General features: G+C 45.2%; 1 protein-coding gene and 1 long non-coding RNA gene across 2 annotated transcripts in view; one reads left to right on the top strand and one right to left on the bottom strand.

Moving 5' to 3' along the window:
• LOC120370875 overlaps window positions 1-19,746 on the bottom strand; it is a 63,333-nt gene that overhangs the window by 28,160 nt on the left and 15,427 nt on the right. The gene's annotated exons all lie outside the window — the stretch shown is intronic.
• The window catches only part of LOC120370870 (calcium-activated chloride channel regulator 1-like), a 38,654-nt gene that overhangs the window by 7,578 nt on the left and 11,330 nt on the right, over window positions 1-19,746 (top strand). Inside the window, exons 6-12 of the mRNA XM_039486145.1 lie at window positions 3,911-4,138; window positions 10,260-10,484; window positions 11,396-11,573; window positions 13,530-13,636; window positions 17,837-18,067; window positions 18,628-18,898; window positions 19,166-19,330. Of these exons, the coding sequence (XP_039342079.1) occupies window positions 3,911-4,138; window positions 10,260-10,484; window positions 11,396-11,573; window positions 13,530-13,636; window positions 17,837-18,067; window positions 18,628-18,898; window positions 19,166-19,330 (1,405 nt within the window). The remainder of the gene's footprint in view (window positions 1-3,910; window positions 4,139-10,259; window positions 10,485-11,395; window positions 11,574-13,529; window positions 13,637-17,836; window positions 18,068-18,627; window positions 18,899-19,165; window positions 19,331-19,746) is intronic.

Below are 19,746 nucleotides of genomic sequence, written 5' to 3'. Positions count from 1 at the left end.
CACACACACACACACACACACACACACAGAAAAAAGATCTTACTTAGGGCACTGCTTTGCACTGCAGCTCCCCTCTACTGAGAGAAAAAGTCTACATTTCAGTGAGCAACCCAGTCCTGTACAAGACACAGAAGGAGAAGGTCTGGAGAGAGCAGTATCACCGTGAGTTGGAGGTTGATGTCCTTCATGGCATGGAGTCATCGTAGAGATGCATGATCCATGACCAGGGTGAATTAGTTGCCAAGAAGGTAATATTGGAGTGCCTCCATGGCCCATTTCACAGCTAAGTCCTTTTTTTCTATAATGGAGTAGGCCTCTCTTGGGAACAATTTGTAACTCAGAATGGGATTTTCCTCACCATCAACCACTTGGGAGAAGACAGCCTCCATCCAGCTTCAGAAGCATCAGTGTGTAGGAGGAATTCCTTGAAGTCCAGGCTGTATAAAATGGGCTCCCTACAGAGGTGAGCCTTTTGTGGCTGAAAGACCTTCTCACGGGTTTCCATCCAATGGATCTTTCTCAAGCTGCTGTTCTTGAGCAGATTGTTGAGAAAGGCCACAGTAGACAAGAACCCTGCTACAAACTGGTAGTAGTATCCTGCCAGCCACTGCCCATGACCTGCTGTGGACACAGATCATGGGAAGTCCCACCTTCATGGGTCTGACAGACAGCACCCCCATGACTCCTGATTGGCTCCCCACCCTATATAAATCTAAGGGGCATTCCAGGAATGTCCAGGGAACAGCATGAAGTCTCTGTAGCTGCCATGACTTCTTCCTGCCCCAATCTCAGCTTGATTGGGACTTCACCTTCTGACTTGGACCCCAAAATGTGACTTGGACTCTCACTCTTTTACTGACTCTGCCTTGGAACCTGACTCTGCACTCCTCAGCTGCTCTCTACCTCAGATATTGAACCTGGCCCTTGCTGCTGCTAACACCACCTAACAAGAGGTTCACATGGGCTACAGATAGGCCTTCCCCAGCCTGCTGTGGCTTTAAAAGAGTGACATTCTGACAGGGCAATGTCCTGCTCCTGTCTTCTCCTGTCTTCAGAGACTCAGCGACCTTAATTGTCAACCACCCCAATGCAATTTATTTGCATTTGCTCTTCCCACCCCCTTACCGATCCAGGCACCATAATTATCTACAGTTTCAGTTTCTCCTCAGTTCTCTGAGGAGAGGAGAGAGAAGGGATCTCTCTACTAAGAGATCATTCCTGGTTTTGGCTCTGCTAGTCTGCCTTTATCTCCCCTGCATTGCCTTCCTGTCTAATGGGCCAATTTGCTCATTAGTCCTCCTCCAGCCTATTCTAATCCACTAATTAGGCCCTGTCAGGTCCACCCTGTGGGAGGAGCAGGGGGGAAATTAATTGGTGTTTAAGTGTACAAAGCACTGGTTCAGCTGTTGGTTCCCCTGGGCCCTTGAAGACCACTGGGCTTGGGGTGCCTTTCTTCGATCCCGCATTCATTTCCTTTGAGTGATGGATTGCGGCTCCCACTTCTTCTATGCCTGGCAGAAAAAGAAGGGGGCTAAGAAGCATGTCACCTGCCTTTTGGCAGAGGATGTCACCTCTTCATGGATCTGGTGGAGATGCATGTGAGGGCCAAGACCTTCTATTCCAGACTCTTCTCCCTGGTCCAATCCACACCGATGCCTGCAGGGTGCTCTGGGACGGAGTCCTGACAGTCAGCGCAGGTGACCAGGACTGGCTGGAGCTACGTCTCACTCTGACCGAGTTCTCAGAAACCCTCCATCAGATGCCCACTAATACATCTCTGGGTATGGATGGGCTGACTGTGGAGTTCTACTGCGTGTTTTGGGACGTCCTCAGTCCGGACCTTGCCATCATCGGGGCTGAGTCCTTAGGAAGTGGGGTGCCTCTCCTGTTATGCAGGCAAGCTGAACTCACCTTGCTACCAAAGAAGGGGGACCTCCATGACCTTCGGAATTGGCGTCCCATCTCGCTCCTCAGCATGGACTACAAGGCCCCATCTTCATGAATATGACTGGTACCAGGGCCAAGGCCAGGTCCGTGTCCACCAGACCCATGGTGGAAGCCTGGCCATTGTGGGAGGCTGCAGTCAGGTCATGCTCTGTTGCACCAGCCTTTGTCGCTGTTGCTGCTGAGCAGCTAAGTTTCAAATCAGTTGCTGCTGCTGAGTGGCCAGTTGCTGTAGGAGCCACTGTTGCTGCTGGTGTTGGTGAGTGCTCTGCTCCACCACTGATTTCAATAGTTGCTCCATGTGCATATTGCTGGGGAGTATCTTCCGAGAGTGTTGATTTTTTAAAAAAATGTCCTGACCTCTTCCCTTCCCCTAGTGCTAGATCTGTGCCTGCATTCTCCCCCAAGTTTGTTCTGCATGGGCTGCCTCTGGAGTGCCCCCTTGTGGCCCTTCAGGGTATGATTCATCTAGCTGCAGGTCTCTGCTGATATGTTGCTATGTCTACGAGGTCCAAAGTAGCATTGCTTTTGCCCTCTGGCCAAGGGTCAATTGAGTCCTACCCCTTCCAAAGGAATCAGGAACAACAAACAACAACAAAAAACACAACTCAAAACAGAGTTGTCCAATGAAACTTATGTGGGACGCAGCCTTTCTATTCAAGGCTTGTCTCCAAACAGTTCTTGCTTCTGCTGATCCCCCAGGATCTGATTGTCCCTTCTAGCAGGAGCTTGTCAGGCCAGCAAGCTGGCTCAGGCTCTGATCTGCAACCAGGCTTCTCTCTGGAGAAGCAGAGTTCTGCTCTTCTTCCTGGGCAGCCCTGAATTTAGCTAAGTTTCCTTTAGCTCCTCGCTCCATGCCTGACATTTGCTGTTGGTGTAGTGGGATGGGGCCAACTGGGTCCATAAGTTCTCATTAACCTTTTTATTGCCAGTGTGGGGCCTATCTGTCCCATCAGAGGTGTATGGAAATACCCTGACGTTGTGGTAACTTTTGCTCCCGTTTGGGTCAGATAACAAAGTTACCCAGCTGGGGCATTTTCTGTTACAATATTGAGAAGGTTTATTCCTTTGTGAAAGTCTAGTCCTGTGATGTACTAAACTCCCATTAAAATGTATGGATATTGAGTGTGCTCAGCAATCTGCCAAAGGTGCTCCACACCTTACTTCTGGAGCTTTGAAAATATTCTATGGGCTAAATTCTGCCCTGCTGGGAGTAGCAAGGGGGCACAGACACAGTGAGCTATTTATCCTCTGCCAGCCAGGACGATCAGAGGGTTTTTGTTTTGAAAACTTTTCCCCCTTCTGCATGATTTTCCCCTGGCAGAGCATGTTGTGTCCCAGATGAGTTAGAGCCTTATGTGTCAATTCACTGAGACTCCATAGTAACTACATAACTGTGAACTTTACTGATGATATCTGCATTGCCAGGGCATCCTTACAACACTGATTAAATACAGGTATGTCTACACTGCACTCAGAGGTATGACGGAAGTTCAGGTACACATATTGGTGCTAGCTTTAATCTAGCTAGCGAGGCTAAAAATAGCAACAAAGACATGGTGACATGGACACTGGTGCAGGCTAGCAATGTGGAGTATATATCCAGGGTTCTGGGTGGGTTTGTACAGCCCAGGCTGCCACATCTTTACTTCTATCTATAGACAAACTAGCTGGATTAAAGACAGCATGTGTATGCCCACCTGAGCTCCAGTCATACCTCTCATTGCAGTGTGGACATACCTGTGTAACCCTTGAGACAGATTCTTTGGGAACACTCTTCTTTGATGACTTCTTCCAAGGTCCAGGACATAGAAGGATTTTATTTCTATAGCCTTTAGAGCAGGCAAAGAATTTCTGTATTTGTGGTTGTGGTGAGCAATGGAAATATAGTAGACTGTGATTTGCTACTACATGTGTTCACTTGCTTTTCAGTAATCATTCTTCTCTTCCAATTGGCTTCTTTTAGGTGGTTGAGTTCTGTGATCAAAGTACTCATAATGAAAAGGCTACAAATATGCAGAACAAAATGTGCAACTACAAAAGCACCTGGGAAGTAATTATGAACTCTACTGACTTCAGTAACACCTCTCCAATAAATATCACAAGTCCTCCATTTGAGACCTCCTTCTCATTGCTGCAGACCAAAGACAGAGTAGTCTGTCTAGTACTTGATGTTTCTGGGAGCATGGATCAGGTAAGAATAAACATATAAGTTCTTTTTTTTAGCAGTTATAAAACAATGTGGTGTATACAGTGGCGTAGCCAGGTTCTAACATCAGGGGGAGTGAACACATAAAAAAAGGCGCCACCCGACATATCAAATAACACCTCTACCTCGATATAACGTGACCCGATATAACACAAATTCGGATATAACGAGACAAAGCAGTGCTCTGGGGGGCTGCACACGCACCCGGTGGGACAGCCCCTCTCATCTCTCCTGAGGGGGCTGCTCTGCAATCTGTGGCCCCTGGAAGCAGGCAGCACACAGGAGCGGGGGGGGGGGCACAGTCCTCCGCATAAGAGAGACAATTGGACAGAGGTGGCCAGGGTCTGTTGGGGGTTCACATGGGGTTGTGGGGGTGGAGGGCTGCACTGGGAGACTCTCCAATGCAGCATCTAGCCACGCTGGCTGTGTGCATCATGAGGCACTCGGGAAAAGGAGGCAGCAAGAGAGAGGCCGAGGAGGAGTGACCTTCCCCTCCCAGCTGGGTCTGTGAGTCCCTGATCTCACAGAGTCTCAGCGCTGCAGGCACCCAGCCCCCAGGTACTGGGCTGCAGTGCAAGCTAGAGGGGCTGATATAGAGAAGTCAGGACCAGTCAGAGCACTTCCCATGTCATCATGAAAACTCACTCCTGGAAAGCTGGGTGAGGGGGTAATATATATCAAGTGGGTGAGGTAATATATTTTATTGGACCAGCTTCTGTTGGTGAGAGAGAGACAAGCTTTTGAGCTTTCACAGAACTCTTCTTCAGGAAGAAGAAAGTTCTCCACGAAAGCTCCAAAGCTTGTCTCTCTCTCTCTCTCTCACCAACAAAAGTTGCTCCAATAAAAGATATTACCTAACCCACCTTGTGGCTCTAATTTCCTGGGAACAACAGGGCTACACCAACCCAGCATACAAAAATGCAAGAGTCACATGAACAGCACAGAGTGACCACCATCCCCTGACAGTAGAGGGAAAATCAGGCTGCTTCTCCCTGCCCCCCAACATGGTGCCTGGACTTGTGTTTGCCAAAGCACATGGGCTAAACTAAACATACTAGATAGTTTGTTCCAGCCTACCCTTGGGAGACAATTCCATCCACACCCCCAAGGCAGAGATTGTACTGCTATGAAGATTTCCCCTGATAGTCTCAGTTTTCCTCTCCTCCCCTCCACCCCATCCCTTCCCCACTGCCTCTTCCCTTCCACCCCTCATCCCCTAAGAGGCAGTCACCAAGATGCCAGGGAGGGGGAACCAAGCACACTACATGGCCACTGTCTCTGAGAGGCAGGCGTCTCTGCCTGGGCAGGGAGGGCAAGCAGGGAAACCACGCCCCACAGGAGACCAGGAGATGCACCTCCCTCTCCCCAATGTCTGTCCTGGTCCAGCTGCCCAGGTGCAGTGGATGTTTTTGGAGATGCCTCTGGCTGAGCCCCCTGCCCCGCACCATGCAGACGGCCATCCCACCAGCAGCCAGGTGCTGGCTCTCACAGCCACCTGGAGGGTTTCCATTCCCGCTCCAAGCCACCCTCACCACAAGAAAGACCCCCTTTGAAATACACTTACCAGCTGCTGTTACTGGCTGCCTTTAGTTGGGTGAGAGGTTAGGAGCTGCTGCTGCAGAGCCAGAGAAAGCACACCTGCCACAGTGCCACAAGAGGCAGGTAGGAGAAGGAGGTGGGGTCTCTCAGCTGCTCAGCCCCTTGCTCCAGGAGCAATTCCCCTCGCTGATTGGCTGGTGGCCAAAAACCAGTTAAACAGCGAGCACTCGCACTCCCCTAGCTAGCTAGCTACCCTACTACCCCCACCGAACAGGTGATGGCTCATGGGCCCACATGGGCCCCATAAACAGTTGACAGGTGGGTGGGTGTCCTGCCCCCTATAGGGGCATACCCCAACCGACCCCCTTCTTCCCCCAGGCTCCAGCCTCTCCTCCTCCCCAGGAGCCCAGCTTTTGGAGCTCAGTTCTTTCCCCCTTCCCTCACTGATTAGCTGTCTGTCTTCCTCCTGCTTGGAGACAGCTAATTGGCGAGGCAGGGAGGGGGCAGGGTTTATGCAGCACACTAGGGGAAGCCAGCAAAGCCTGCCTGCAGGAGTCCAGCTTGGTGGAGCTCAGTTCTTCCCCTCCCCTCCCTGTCGCGGGATCAGCTGTCTCCCTCCTGCTGGAAGATACAGCTGATCAGCAGGGGCCGAGTATGCAGCAAGCTGGGGGAAGCAGGGCAGGCCAAGCTTCAGAGTGGAGTGTGGGCCCCGCCCCTGGCGCCATGGTAACTCCACCTAAGGCGCGGCTTTTTTGAAAATGTGCGGAGGGGAAGCAGCTGCTTCCCCTGCACCCCACTAGCTATGCTGCTGGGTGTATATATATTACAGTATTTTCTTTAGTCAATATTTCCGTAATCATCCTTTATTCTTTAAGAAAAAATTGAGGCCACTATTTCTCCCATTATACCTATTTAGGGATTGCTAAAAGGAAACTCATCAAATTCCTAAAAATGATATGCCAGACTTGGTCTCTTTTTCTTTACAAAATATAACTTGTGCTCCAATTTTTAGTTTCAGATCCAGAATGTCAGAACCACCATACTTCCCCAAAACAGAAAATATATCATAGATGCAAGTTTCATGATCTTGCAGAGGCTGCTATAGGTGATATGAGCCTTTAAAATTGTGGCATCTTAATGTCTGGAAAAAAACATACATAATTTTTAGACACCTTTATGAGCCCTCTGTGAGTTGAATAACGATAGTAAAGGCAGCTGGCTTTACAAGTGGATGGATTAAAAAGTAGTCCCAATATAAAAAATATTACAACCTCTCTAAAACATTCCAAGAATGCTTTTTTCTATCATACCGAATATAAGCAGCAAAGAATCCTACGGCTACCCCTCTGATACTTGATACCGAATATAGTCACTCAAAATTTCATCATCAAGGAATAACATTGGAATCCCTAGTTATATCACGCTATCATGTGCTCCATATATATAATTATATAGTATAAATAAGGGTTTTACTATCGCTTTCTTTAAAATACAAATATTGTAGGTCTTCAGTTCAACAATCAACACAACTCCACTGAGGAGACAAATGATGAAGTTTTGATCTTAGGCTTATGGTATGGAATTTGTAAAGGATGGTGTATGGTATTCATCTTCTTTCTCAGAAAGATAATTTATGAGGCTTAAACAGGTTGTGAGTGTCTCTTAAAATATTTGACACAAACGCACAATAATGAATTCAGTGAAAACGTACAGGAAGATGCTTAAAATGGTATATGGTGTATTTCTGTGGCCTACAGGTTACTATATAATGTTTTATATGCTTTCAGTTTTGTAATTGAGTATTTCTCAATACCAAATCATAATTTCATTTTCTTTGTGACAAAGAAAGATATGGATCTCAAATACGTGGTGCATTTTGTGATGAGCTACAGTTGAGCAGAATGGAATTCAGTGCTCTTGAAAGTAAAGTACTAAACACTGTCTGAAAGCAGGTCCAGGGCAGTTATATCCAGTGATGAGCTGCCAAATTTTTTAACAACGGGTTCCCTCCTCCCTCCAAAATTTTAACAACGGGTTCCCTCCTTCCCCCCCCCTCCGTGGGGGGGGGTCGTGCCCCATCCAACCCTTCATGTTCCTTAACACACACACTCCGAGAACCCTGACCCATCCCCCCCTTCCCTGTCCCCTGACTGCCCCTTGCCGCCCCACCCAACCCCTCCTCTCATTCTCAATGGCCCCCCAGAACCCCTACCCCATACAACTACCCCTTCTCTCTGTCCCTGAGTGCCCCCACCACCTCATCCAACCCTGCTCTTTCCTGACTGCTCCCCGGGACCCTTGCCCCCATTCAATCCCCCTGTTCCCTGCCCTCTGACTGCCCTGACCCCTATCCCCCCCCCCACAATCCACCCCCTCTCTGCCCCCTTACCACACTGCCTGGGGACTGGGTCCACTCTGCCAGGACCACGACCGGCGCCGCGGGGCCTGACTCCCCGGGCCGGGCCGGCACCGGGGCCCGACTCCCAGGCCGGGCCGGCACCGGGCCCGACTCCCGGGCCGGCCCGACTCGCCGAGCCGCTCGGCCCGACTCCCCGGGCTAGGCCGGCCCCGGGGCCGGCGCGACGCGCCGAGCTGCTCGGCCCGACTCCCCGGGCAGGGCCGGCACCGGGGCCCGACTCGCCGAGCCGCTCGGCCCGACTCCCCGGGCCGGGCCGGCACCGGGGCCCGGCCGCTCGGCCCGACTCCCCGGGCCAGGCCGGCACCGGGGCCCGGCCGCTCGACGGCAGCCGCGGGGCCCGACTCCCCGGGCTGGCGCTGGGCTGGAGGGAGCTGCGGTCTGGGACCGGGAGCTGCTGAGCCAGCCGCACCTCCCCTCCCCCTCCGTGCCCCAGCTTACCTGCTGGCTGCCTCCATGCTGCTTGTTCAGGCTTCCCGCGAACATCTGATTCGCGGGAAGCAGGGGAGGGGGAGGAGAAGGGGGCGGAGCAGGAGAGGAGTGGGCGGGAACTTTTGTTAAATTTAGCAGCCCTTAACAAGCGGTTCTAAAATGGCTACTAAAATTTAACAACGGGTTCACGCGAACCCGTGTGAACCCGCTGCAGATCACCCCTGGTTATATCCTGCATAAGTTTCCCCTATACTGCTCTGCCAACACAATTTATTCCTGCCATGCTACACCATACAAGTCCATTCCTGGGACTCATCTTCAGCAAAGATTGACAATTTTCCCAAATTATCTAGTGAAGTTATGATGTGATAAATGTTTGTCATGCATGACACATGCTATGAAATCACTCAACGAGGAACTGAAACTGGCACAGGATGTAACTACACCAATACTTCAAATTCTAGATCACAAGTGAAAATGAATGTGGTGTTCTCTAATAATTATCCATCCCCATCTTACAACCAAATGTTTTGATACAGCTGGCATTCCTTCTTCTGGAGAGATTTCAGATTGGAAAAGCTTATGTAGACTAGTACTATGAGCATTTTACTGTCATTAGCATCAAATTCAACCCAAAGCTATTGAGAGACAAACAAGTACTAGATTTCCAGAGGTAAAAGATATAAATCAACCCATCCCTTAATCTTAATATAGGAGAGAAAGAGAATCCTTAACTAGATCAAGAATAATGACAGCTAGTTTTGTAGAGAAAGGAAAGCTTCCAACGGTAAACTTTATCAGCTGGTTTTCAGAAATCTGTTCAAATATTTACATTTAAAATAAACTCTTTCACTCTAATTACCAACTTTTCAAAGTGCCAGGAACCTGTGAAATAGAGGGGCTATCCTAAAGCATAGGTAGGTTGAATACTGTTCTCTGAAGCTGCAGCCATTTACCTAAACAAATTATGTGAAAGAGAAAACCTTATTTGTGAGGAATATCATCACATTATTAGAAAGCTGTTTGGTTGACACTGCTATATATCTCCATGATGTTTCAATATGCAGATACCCTTCCATGATAGCAGAACAAAGTACACATCTCCACTGCTCTGGAAAGAATATTCCTGGGGATGATATGTAAGGTAGTTTGGGGTTACCCAGATATTGGGTATTTGTCTAATTTTCCATATTTTCCCTTCAAATCTCTCATCTACTCTATGCAGGGGCGGCTCTAGGAATCTGGCCGCCCCAAGCAGTCATGCCTGCGGGAGGTGCTGGTCCCGCGGCTCGGGTAGACCTCCCGCAGGCATGACTGCGGAGGGTCCGCTGGTCCCACGGCTCCAGTGGACCTCCCACAGCTGCGGTGGGTTCGCTGGTCCCGCAGCTACGGTGGAGCATCTGCAGTCATGCCTGCGGGAGGTCCACCCGAGCCGCGAGACCAGCGAACCTTCCGCAGTCATGCCTGCAGGAGGTCTACATGAGCCGCGGGACCAGCGGACCCTCCGCGGTCATGCCTGCGGGAGGTCCGCTGGACCCGCGGCTCCGTTGGACCTCCTGCAGGCATGGGGTCTGGAGCTGGCCCTGACTCTATGGCAGGTACATTCCCATTTATCAGTACAAACTGAACAACATTAGTAATTGCTGTATTCTTGCTTTTTGCTCGCTCTCTCTTGAAAAGCCTTGATAGTTCTAAGTACGTCCCTTTCTTCACCTGCAGAATAATCGCATTAAACGTCTGTCCCAAGCTGCAGAGTTATTCCTGCTACAGATTATCGAAATGGATTCCTGGGTTGGAATTGTCACATTCCATTCTATAGCACAAATTACATGTCATCTACGACAAATAGTCAGTGTGGATGTACGCCAGAATCTTACCAAATACCTGCCTACAACACCTGACGGAGGAACTAAAATCTGTGAAGGAGTGCGCAAAGGATTTGAGGTGAAGGAAAACTTGGGGGGAATGTATCCTGGAATGCAGTGATAATCAGATGGAACTAGGAGGAGAATAGTGAGTAGGAGTAGGGATGTGATATCACCTCTGTGTACAGCAGTACTGAGATCATTACTGGAATACTGTCTCTGGTTCTGGTGTCCACATTTCAGAGAAGATGTTGGGGAAACTGGAAGGGGTTCAGAGAGACAACTACAAGAACAATTCAATGTTTGGAAAATATGTTTTATAGTGAGAGATTTAGGAAGCTCAATCAAGTTAGTTCAATAGGAGCAGGTTCAGCGCCTAAGAAATTAACAAGGCCCTGCTATGTTTATACTAGCAAAAAAATTAAGATTGCGTTGAGAAAATCTTACACAAATGCTTTGCCGGAATCTCAAGGCATTGTGCAGAAGATCTAAATCATATAACTTCTCATATAGAAAATCCAAATTTTGTTTACTTTAATATTGGTTTAAGCATAGTTTTATTCTGAAAAGGCCTTATGTAAAATAGCACCTTCATGTTCCATGATTTCTCAAGTTACTTTCCAGAACGGGCATGGACAGGCTTCCACATGCCCTGTGCATATGCTGTCATTGGCAGCAGGACCTGGAGTGGGGGCCAGCGGACACCCATTACTACTACTTGGAATGCTGTAAGGAGTGTGCTAGACACCTGAACCATCCTGCCCAGTACAGGCAGTGTAATTCAGACACTTTCAATTCAACTATTGCCACATGACACAGCCCCATACACCAGCACAATTCACACTTGTGAGGAAAGGATTTTGCCTTACACTTGCACTTTAAGAATTTTTCTTGATGGAGACACTGCCCATGTTAGAGCGGCTAAAATTTAGCTAATAGTCATATTGCAAAGTCCTATTGCTAATACCTGAAATTTTCTTCTCAATTCAGGTGATTAAACAAAAATACTCTCATCTCGATGGTTCTGAAATTGTACTGCTGACAGATGGAGAGGATACAACTATGAGCAGTTGCCTTACGGAGGTGAAAAACAGTGGATCGATCATTCACACCATTGCCTTGGGGCCAAGTGCTGCTCCAGAACTAGAACAATTTTCAGACATTACAGGTGAGTAACTTTCTAAACTAATCCTATTTTTAGCTTGAACACCTTAAGCATGAAATGTAAAACTGGAGTGGTTTACAGCTTGTAATATGAAAAGAAAATAAGATCAACTAATTCCAGTTGTATTTACAGAATGTTTATTTTCAGCTGAATAAACACAACAATATTGGGAGCTATTGTTTATCTTTATCTGTTCTTGCTTTAAAAAAAAAACCTGTATCCTGATAACACCCTGCTTAATAGCGAGGTTTGATAATTATATTAGTGGAGGATGTTCCTCTAAACAAAAAGATAAGCTTGGTGTTTAAATGATTAACATTTTATTTCTGATGTTTACACTGCAGTGATATGCAAACCTATTGATGTCTGAAATAGTTAAATAATGACCAACTCACAAACAGTCACAGCTGGAGGGCTCTAGCTGAGGAGTCAGCAACCACAGACTCTATACTTACAAGTAGGAGGCTCAGTTAGCTCTGCTTTGAGTTGGAGCTGCACCGTTACTTTTAACTTCAGCCATTTTAAGGAAAGCCAGATGGGTGCTGGGTGATGCTGCAGTACAGGACAACTACCATGGGAATTCCATGCGTTGATTTACAATGTAGCTTTACTCTGAATAGTGACTAGGTATAAATTGCACCTTCTTAGTCAACAGAGATGCACCTTTTGTGTATTCAGAGTCACATCTGCTTGCTTCAGGGACTTAAATGAGATCATACTGCTTTTTACTCTTGTTAGCATTGTACAGCCAACATGGCTGTGAGAGAACAACCTGAATTTTGTTCTGGTTTGTGTATTATAACCCGGGGTGAAAATAACTTAAAGGACTTACCGGTACGCAAGACTCCTGAGCGGGAGCATGGCCTCCACCAGGAGAGGCGTGGCCCCAACTGGAAGAGGCGGGGCCTTTCAAGATTCAAAGTCCCTGGGGTTCCAGCTATGGCTGGGTGACCATGGGGCTTTAAATCACCCTGGAACTACCAGCTGCAGAGGCACCTGGGAGCCCCAGGGCTCAGGGGAAAATTAAAGGGCCTGGGGCTCCCCACAGCAGCTGGAGCTCCAAGCCCTGTAAATCCCCGCCCAAGCCCGGCTGCCAGAGCTCCGGGGGTGATTTAAAGGCCCCGGGGCTCCCCGCAGGGGCTGGAGCCTTGGGCCCTTTAAACCACTGCTGGAGAAGCCAGTCCGGTCCAGCACGGCATACCGGCTCTTGGCGACATGCCGTACTGGACCAGACCGGCTTACTTTCACCTCTGATTATAACAGAATAGTCCACTAAGTTTTGATCACAGAATCTTTAGTGTTAAGTGGTTGATGTGTGAGCCAGGAAGAACCCAGCTGGTCTTTCAGAGCCCAGTCTCAGCGGGCAAGGCTCAATGTTTGAAATAAATGGCCAGATTTTCAAAGACACTGAGCACCAGACGTTCCCATTGGCGTTATGGGTGCTCAGAACAAATGAAAAAGAGGCCCAAAAGTTATATTTGTAAACTAAGCAGATTTGATCTGAGCCACTGAGAAGCAATAATCTTGGAATTCCACCAGGTCATTTTTACAGAGGTATTTTTCAGAGTGGAATTGCACTTTACAGGTCCATGGCTCAGAGTCCAGACTTACCAAGAACAGCCAATGAGTGACCACTGTACTTGATGAAGTGCTACAGGTGACAATTCTTAGTCAGACCAAGCTAGGTGGAGTTAAAATGTGAACAGAAAGGATCATTTCCCAGGTCAGACTTGCTTTCTGCAGGAACTCTCTGGGTGTTTGTATTAATTGATTCCCCACCACCCAGCGGGTCCTCCCTGCACTTGCCCCATAAATAAAGGACAATAAGGGACCAACATTTAATTTATCAGATTAACACTGTGCTCTATAGCAACAGCCAAACTAGCATAAGGCACATAACAAAGACCTATTTTTTTACAGTAAATGACTATTCTGATTATTTTAACAATCATATTTCAGGAGGCTTAAAGTTGTATGCCACCGATACAGTTGATTCCAATGGCCTAACTGATGCATTCAGTGGAATTTCATCCAGAAGTGGAAATATTTTTGGACAGTCTATTCAGGTCTGAGTTTCAAATTTTGTTTGTTTTTTCACATTATTAATCAGTTACTGGTCAATTAAGAGTATTGTAGTAGTCTGTAATCTTAACTATTGCACTGCCAGTGACTGATCTTAAAATATAAACTGATATTTGGAAATGGCAGTGGGATTTGTGTGTGTGTGTGTGTGTGTGTGTGTGTGTGCTCTGTTATTAACAATAAAATGAAACAGATAATGAAACAAAGAAAATTAAAATTTCTTTCAATTAGCTAATGGAAAGGGACTTATACAGATAGAGGTAGGCAGAAATACCATAGTATGTGTGGTCACTGCTGTGTAGAATGTTGTAAATAAGTGATCTTGTTATTATACTAACGTTATCAATAATGAGGAATCTTAACAGCTTCTCTTCTAAGCATTAGATAAGTTTTTCGTTCCCAGCTTTCCTGACACTTTTCATGATCTACTTCAACTGAGCAATGATTTATTCAAAATATTTGAGACTAGTAGTACTCCTATTTCTACAACAGCTCTTGGGTTGTGCTATCTATAACTTAACTCATCCCTCACTTTGTTAAATCTCTGCTACAGACCCAGTTTTGCACTTTATCTGAATCATGCACAGCAACTAATATAGGTTTGGTCATGGACTCCTTAGCTTCTCTGCAATTGTATACTTGTCTTGACAAGAACTTAAGAATGGCCATACTGGGGCAGACCAATGGTCCATCTAGCCCAGTAACCTGTCTTCCAACAGTGGCCCGTGCCAGATGCTTCAGAGGGAATGAATAGAACAGGGCAATTTATCAATTGATCCATCGCCTGTCCTCCAGTCCCAGCTTCTGGCAGTCAGAGGTTTAGGGACACTCAGAGCATGAAGCTGCATTCCTGACTGTCTTGGCAAGTAGCCATTGATGGCCCTATCCTCCATGAACTTATCTAATTCTTTCTAGATCCCAGTTATATTTTGGTCTTCGCAACATCCCCAGGCAAAGAGTTCCACAGGTTGACTATATGTTGTGTGAAGAAGTACTTCCTTATGTTTGTATTAAACCTGATGATTATTCATTTCATTGGGTGACCTCTGGTTCTTGTTTTATGTGAAGAGGTAACTAACACTTCCTTATTCACTTTCTCCACAACATTCATGATTTTATATACTTCTATCATATCACCTCATAGTCATTTCTTTTCTAAACTGAACAGTCAACATCTTTTTATTCTCGTCTCATATGGAAGCTGTTCCATACACCTAATCATTTTTTCCCCTTTCTCTGTACTTTTTCCAATTCTAATGTTTCATTTTTTGAGATGGGACTACTAGAACTTCACACAGTACCCAAGGTGTGGGCATGTCATGGGTTTATATAGCAGCATTATGATATTTACTTTCTTATTATCTATCCCTTTCCTAGTGGTTCCTAACATTCTGTTCGGTTTTTGACTGCTGCTGCACGTTGAGTGGATGTTTTCAGAGAACTATTCACAATGATTCCAAGATCTCTTTCTTGAGTGGTAACAGCTAATTTAGACCCCCATCATTTTGTATGTATAGTCGGGGTTATGTTTTCCAATGTGTATTACTTTGCATTTATCAGCACTGAATTTCATCTGCCATTTTATTGCCCAATCACTCAATTTTGTGAGATCCCTTTGTAACTCGTTGCAGTCAGCTTTATAACTTTTGCAGTCAAGTATTTTGTATCATCTGCAAATTTTGCCACCTCCCTGTTTTGCCCCCTTTTCCAGATCACTTATGAATAAGTTGAACAGCACTAGTCTAGTACAGATCCCTGGGGAATCCTGCTATTTACCTCTCTCCATTCTGAAAACTGACTATTTATTCCTACCCTTTGTTTCCTGTCTTTTAACTGATTTCTGATCCAGGAGAGGAGCTTCCTTCTTATCCCATCACGGCTTACTTTGCTTAAGAGCCTTTGGTGAGGGACCTTGTCTAAGGCTTTCTGAAAGTCCTCATACAGTATGGGCACTGGATCACTCTTGCCCACATTTGTTGACCTCCTAAAAGAATACTAATACAGTAGATTGGTGAGACGTGATTCACCTTTACAGAAGCCATATTGACTCTTGCCCAACATATCACATTCATCTATTAGTCCAATAATTCTGATCTTTACTAGTTTCAACCAATTTGCCTGGTACTGGAGTTAGGCTTACTGCCCTGTAATTGCCAGGATCGCCTCTGAAGCTTTTTAAAAAACTTAGCATTACATTAGCTATCCACCAATCATATGGTACAGAGGCTGATTTAAGCAATAGGTTACATACCACAATTAGTAGTTCTGCAATTTCATTTTTGAGTTCCTTAAGAACTCTTGGGTGAATACGATCTGGTCCTGGTGACTTATTACTGTTTAATTTATCTGTTTGTTCCAAAAACTCCTACACTGGCACCTCAGTCTGGGATAGAATGGCTCAGGTGTGGGAACCTCCCTTACATCCTCTGCAGTGAAGATTGATGCAAATAATTCATTTATCTTCTCCACAAAGGTCTTGTTTTCCTTGAGCGCTCCTTTAGCACTTTGATCATCCAATGGCCTCACTGATTGTTTGGCAGGCTTCCTGCTTCTGATGTACTCAAACAAAACAGGAAGAGGACCTAAACAGTGCCATCATGACAAACAGCAGAGGAAACAGATGTGGTTAGAAACAAAAAGACATGTTTTAAAAATTTGAAGTCAAATCCTACAGAGGAAAATAGAACGCAACAAACTCTTGCAAATGAAGTGAAGTAGTATAATTAGGAAGACCAAAAACGAGTGTGAAGAGCAGCTAGCAAGAGAGACAAAAACTAACAGCATTTTTTCTATTTGAGGTATACACATCTTTTGAGCCTCTATCTTAGTGGTTTTAAAAGTTTGCATGCAATTTGAAGGCATTTCACTCCTCTGACTGTTCCTTTTAATTTCCATTTAACCCCCTCATTTTTGTTTAGTTCCCATATTTGAAGTTAAATGCTGCTGTGGTGGGTATCTTTGGTATTTTCTCCCCTACAAGAATGTTAAATTTAATTACAGTATTGGTGCTACTGCCAGGCAGTTCAGCTCTATTCACCTCTTGGACCAGATCCTGAGAACCACGTAGGACTAATTAAAGACATGTGTCTCCCTTTGTGGGTTCCTGGACTAGCTGCTACAAAAAGAAATCATTAATGATATCTAGAAATTTTATATTTCCATCCCATCCTGAGGTGACACATTCCCAGGCAATATGGGGATAGCTGAAATCTCCCATTATTATTAGGTTTCCTGTTATGTAGCCCCACTATCACATCTCTTCAGGAGAAAGAAAACAAAACGTGTCTTTATTTGCTGGGCTATTGACAGCTGCTATTAAAAACCAATTGATCTCACTTTCTAAGCACTTATATCAATCTCAGCACCAGAGTACCATCTGAACACCTGACTTTCAAATGTCCATCCGGATGATCTTTGCAATAGTGTTTCAGTATCTAGTTTCCCATTTTTATTTTAAACAGAAAGTTATTTTATTAAAATATACTTTTCTAATTGTAGTTTTTCTAATCCATAAAAGAGAAGTGAGCACTATAAAACTCCTATTGGTAGCTTATCCGTAAATTCTGGTAGCTCACATGTGCAACACCAATGTTGGTAAAGGACATCTTGTTTATCTTCTTGCTGTGTTTTATACTTTCTGTCTGTCTCTCTCACTGATTTTCTGTTGTCCCTACCTGTGGTTGTATGGCTCTCTCATTGTGCTGTCTTTCTGGAAACAGGCTGACAGCTGCAGAGGAAATGTAGCACTAGTCTCCTGCACAGACGTCATTTGATAGCTAGGTGGATAGACCACAAAGAGCAGTGGAAGGAGACCCTTGGTTACTATATTTGCTCAGGGCTTCATCATTCCACTCCCTTCAATGTCTAGTCCACATGGCCATCACCCTCCGGCTAGTTCCCCATATGTGGAGACACAGTGGCAGGAGGCTCCTGCCTCTTTTGCACAACCCTGAGCTCTGCCCAGAACAGCAGAGGCCTGCTCAGGATGGTGCCAGCATTAATCCTCCTCTGTCCCCTCTTCCAGACGTGGGCCAGTTGTCCACCAGCCAGTCAAGGTGCCCTCTGAATAGGCAAAATATTGATTTGTTCTCCCCTTTAAGAGGAAAATGAACCACTCTGAAATGACTGGTATTTTAAGTGTTTATCTGCCAACTAGCCATAAAACATATTTTATTGTCTAATAGCTTGAAAGTACAGCTCAGAGTGTCGCGGTCAACCAGAGGATGAATGGTACAGTGACTGTAGATAGCACTGTGGGAAAGGACACCTTCTTTGTAGTTACATGGGATCGAAGCACATCTCCACCAGACATTTCACTGTGGGACCCCAAAGAAAAAGAATATAGAACGTCAAGCTTCACAGTTAGTAATATAAACCTCCGAACAGCTCGACTGAATATAGCAGGCACTGCAGAGGTAAAGACTAAACTTTGTTTTATTATCCAAACGTTAATATTTTCATAAACTAAAACGCACCCTCCTTTTTTAGAAGTTATAAACACATATTCCTAATGAACCAATTTTCTCCTTGGTGTAACTCCACTGACTTGGGTATCTAACTGTCATTTGTGCTCTTCCTAATTTTATATTATGCTCTATACACATCTCAAGTATACAGACTGCCAGACAAAACACTGAATTCAGGGGAAGTTAAGGTTGAGAGTACATATCTATAATATACGGGTTCCACTCCTTCCAAGAATAGTATAATTCTCAAACATCCACCACTGAAACTGAGCAAATTCAGATATAAGGTTAAATTTAAAAGAAACCAAACATTTGAGAGCACGAAGAATCATAAGTAAGGTACCCAAATTACCTCAGCTCTGATCCTCTAGCAATACCCTAACTGCCCTTTGTGCCTTGGAAAATCTCCCCTGAACTAAGATAATAATTAACTAAGGGAAACACGAAGCTGCCCTTAGACTAATGAAGTCTTATATTATATTTTTATAGTCCATATATTTGATTTGCAGGTGGGGGATTGGTTATATATGATTCAAAATAACCACAGAGAATCTCAAGTCATATCAATGATAGTAACCTCTCGACCAGCATCTTTGACTGACCCACCAGTGATTGTGAAAGCCCACATGAATAAGGATAAAAACGACTTCCCTAATCCAATGGTGATTTATGCAGAAGTTAGTCAGGGATTTTCGCCTGTGCTTGGTGCAACCGTGATGGCCACTGTTGAACAAGAGACTGGATCTGCAGTGGAGCTCAGACTCCTTGATGATGGTTCCGGTAATCTGATTATTACTTTTGTTACATTTTTGTCTAGAAATGTATACGCTCCCCATGTTGTGGTATGTATTTTAGAATGTCTCTACACGCTGCTTCCAAACTTATCACTAAGGGTTCGGTCATGCCTATGCCACAAGCACAGAACAAGAGGTAGCAAGTGGAGGGAGATGGTAACTCTGGTCTCCCCCACTGCTTTTGTCAAGCAATACCCTTGCTTAACAAAGGTACCTTGTTTGGATAGTTAATTATTACTATTTGTATGTCTAGGTGCTGATATTACCAGGAATGATGGAATCTATTCAAAGTACTTTACATCTTTCAAGGGAAACAGTAGATACAACTTAAAATTGCGTGTCCAGGGGAGAAATCAGACTGTCAGACTTAGCCACAGGCAGAGCCGAGCCTTATATGTTCCAGGCTACATAGAAAATGGTAAGGAACATTCATGAAACAGAAAATACTCTCTCTCTCTGTGTGTGTGCATGTATAAAAATATGGGTGAAGGGGAGATCATTTAGCTTCACAAAAAGCTTTTTAACCTTAACATTTGTTACATGTATCTTTTCCACTATTAGTTATAATTTTAGAAAACAGTAGCTGGAACCACAGTATTTTTGCTATATATGAGCACTGGGTATAGTACCATATTTTATAAAAATATATATATTATAATAATTCAGTGCTCTTTGGAACACATGGGAGTTGCCAGAGATCCTGGAACTGAAAATCATATTAAAAAACAGCTGAAGTTAGAAATTTTAAATGTGTATGTTTCACTGAGACTTAAAAATGAGGTTTCAGGGAATCAGTTTCAAAGTTATGAAATTTTAAAGTTATCCGTTTAATGC

Source organism: Mauremys reevesii, linkage group 8 (assembly GCF_016161935.1).
Source record: "Mauremys reevesii isolate NIE-2019 linkage group 8, ASM1616193v1, whole genome shotgun sequence".
In the NCBI taxonomy this organism is placed as follows: domain Eukaryota; kingdom Metazoa; phylum Chordata; order Testudines; family Geoemydidae; genus Mauremys; species Mauremys reevesii.
The sequence above is the reverse complement of the archived record's forward strand: the minus strand, read 5'-3'. Positions and strand labels throughout refer to the sequence as shown.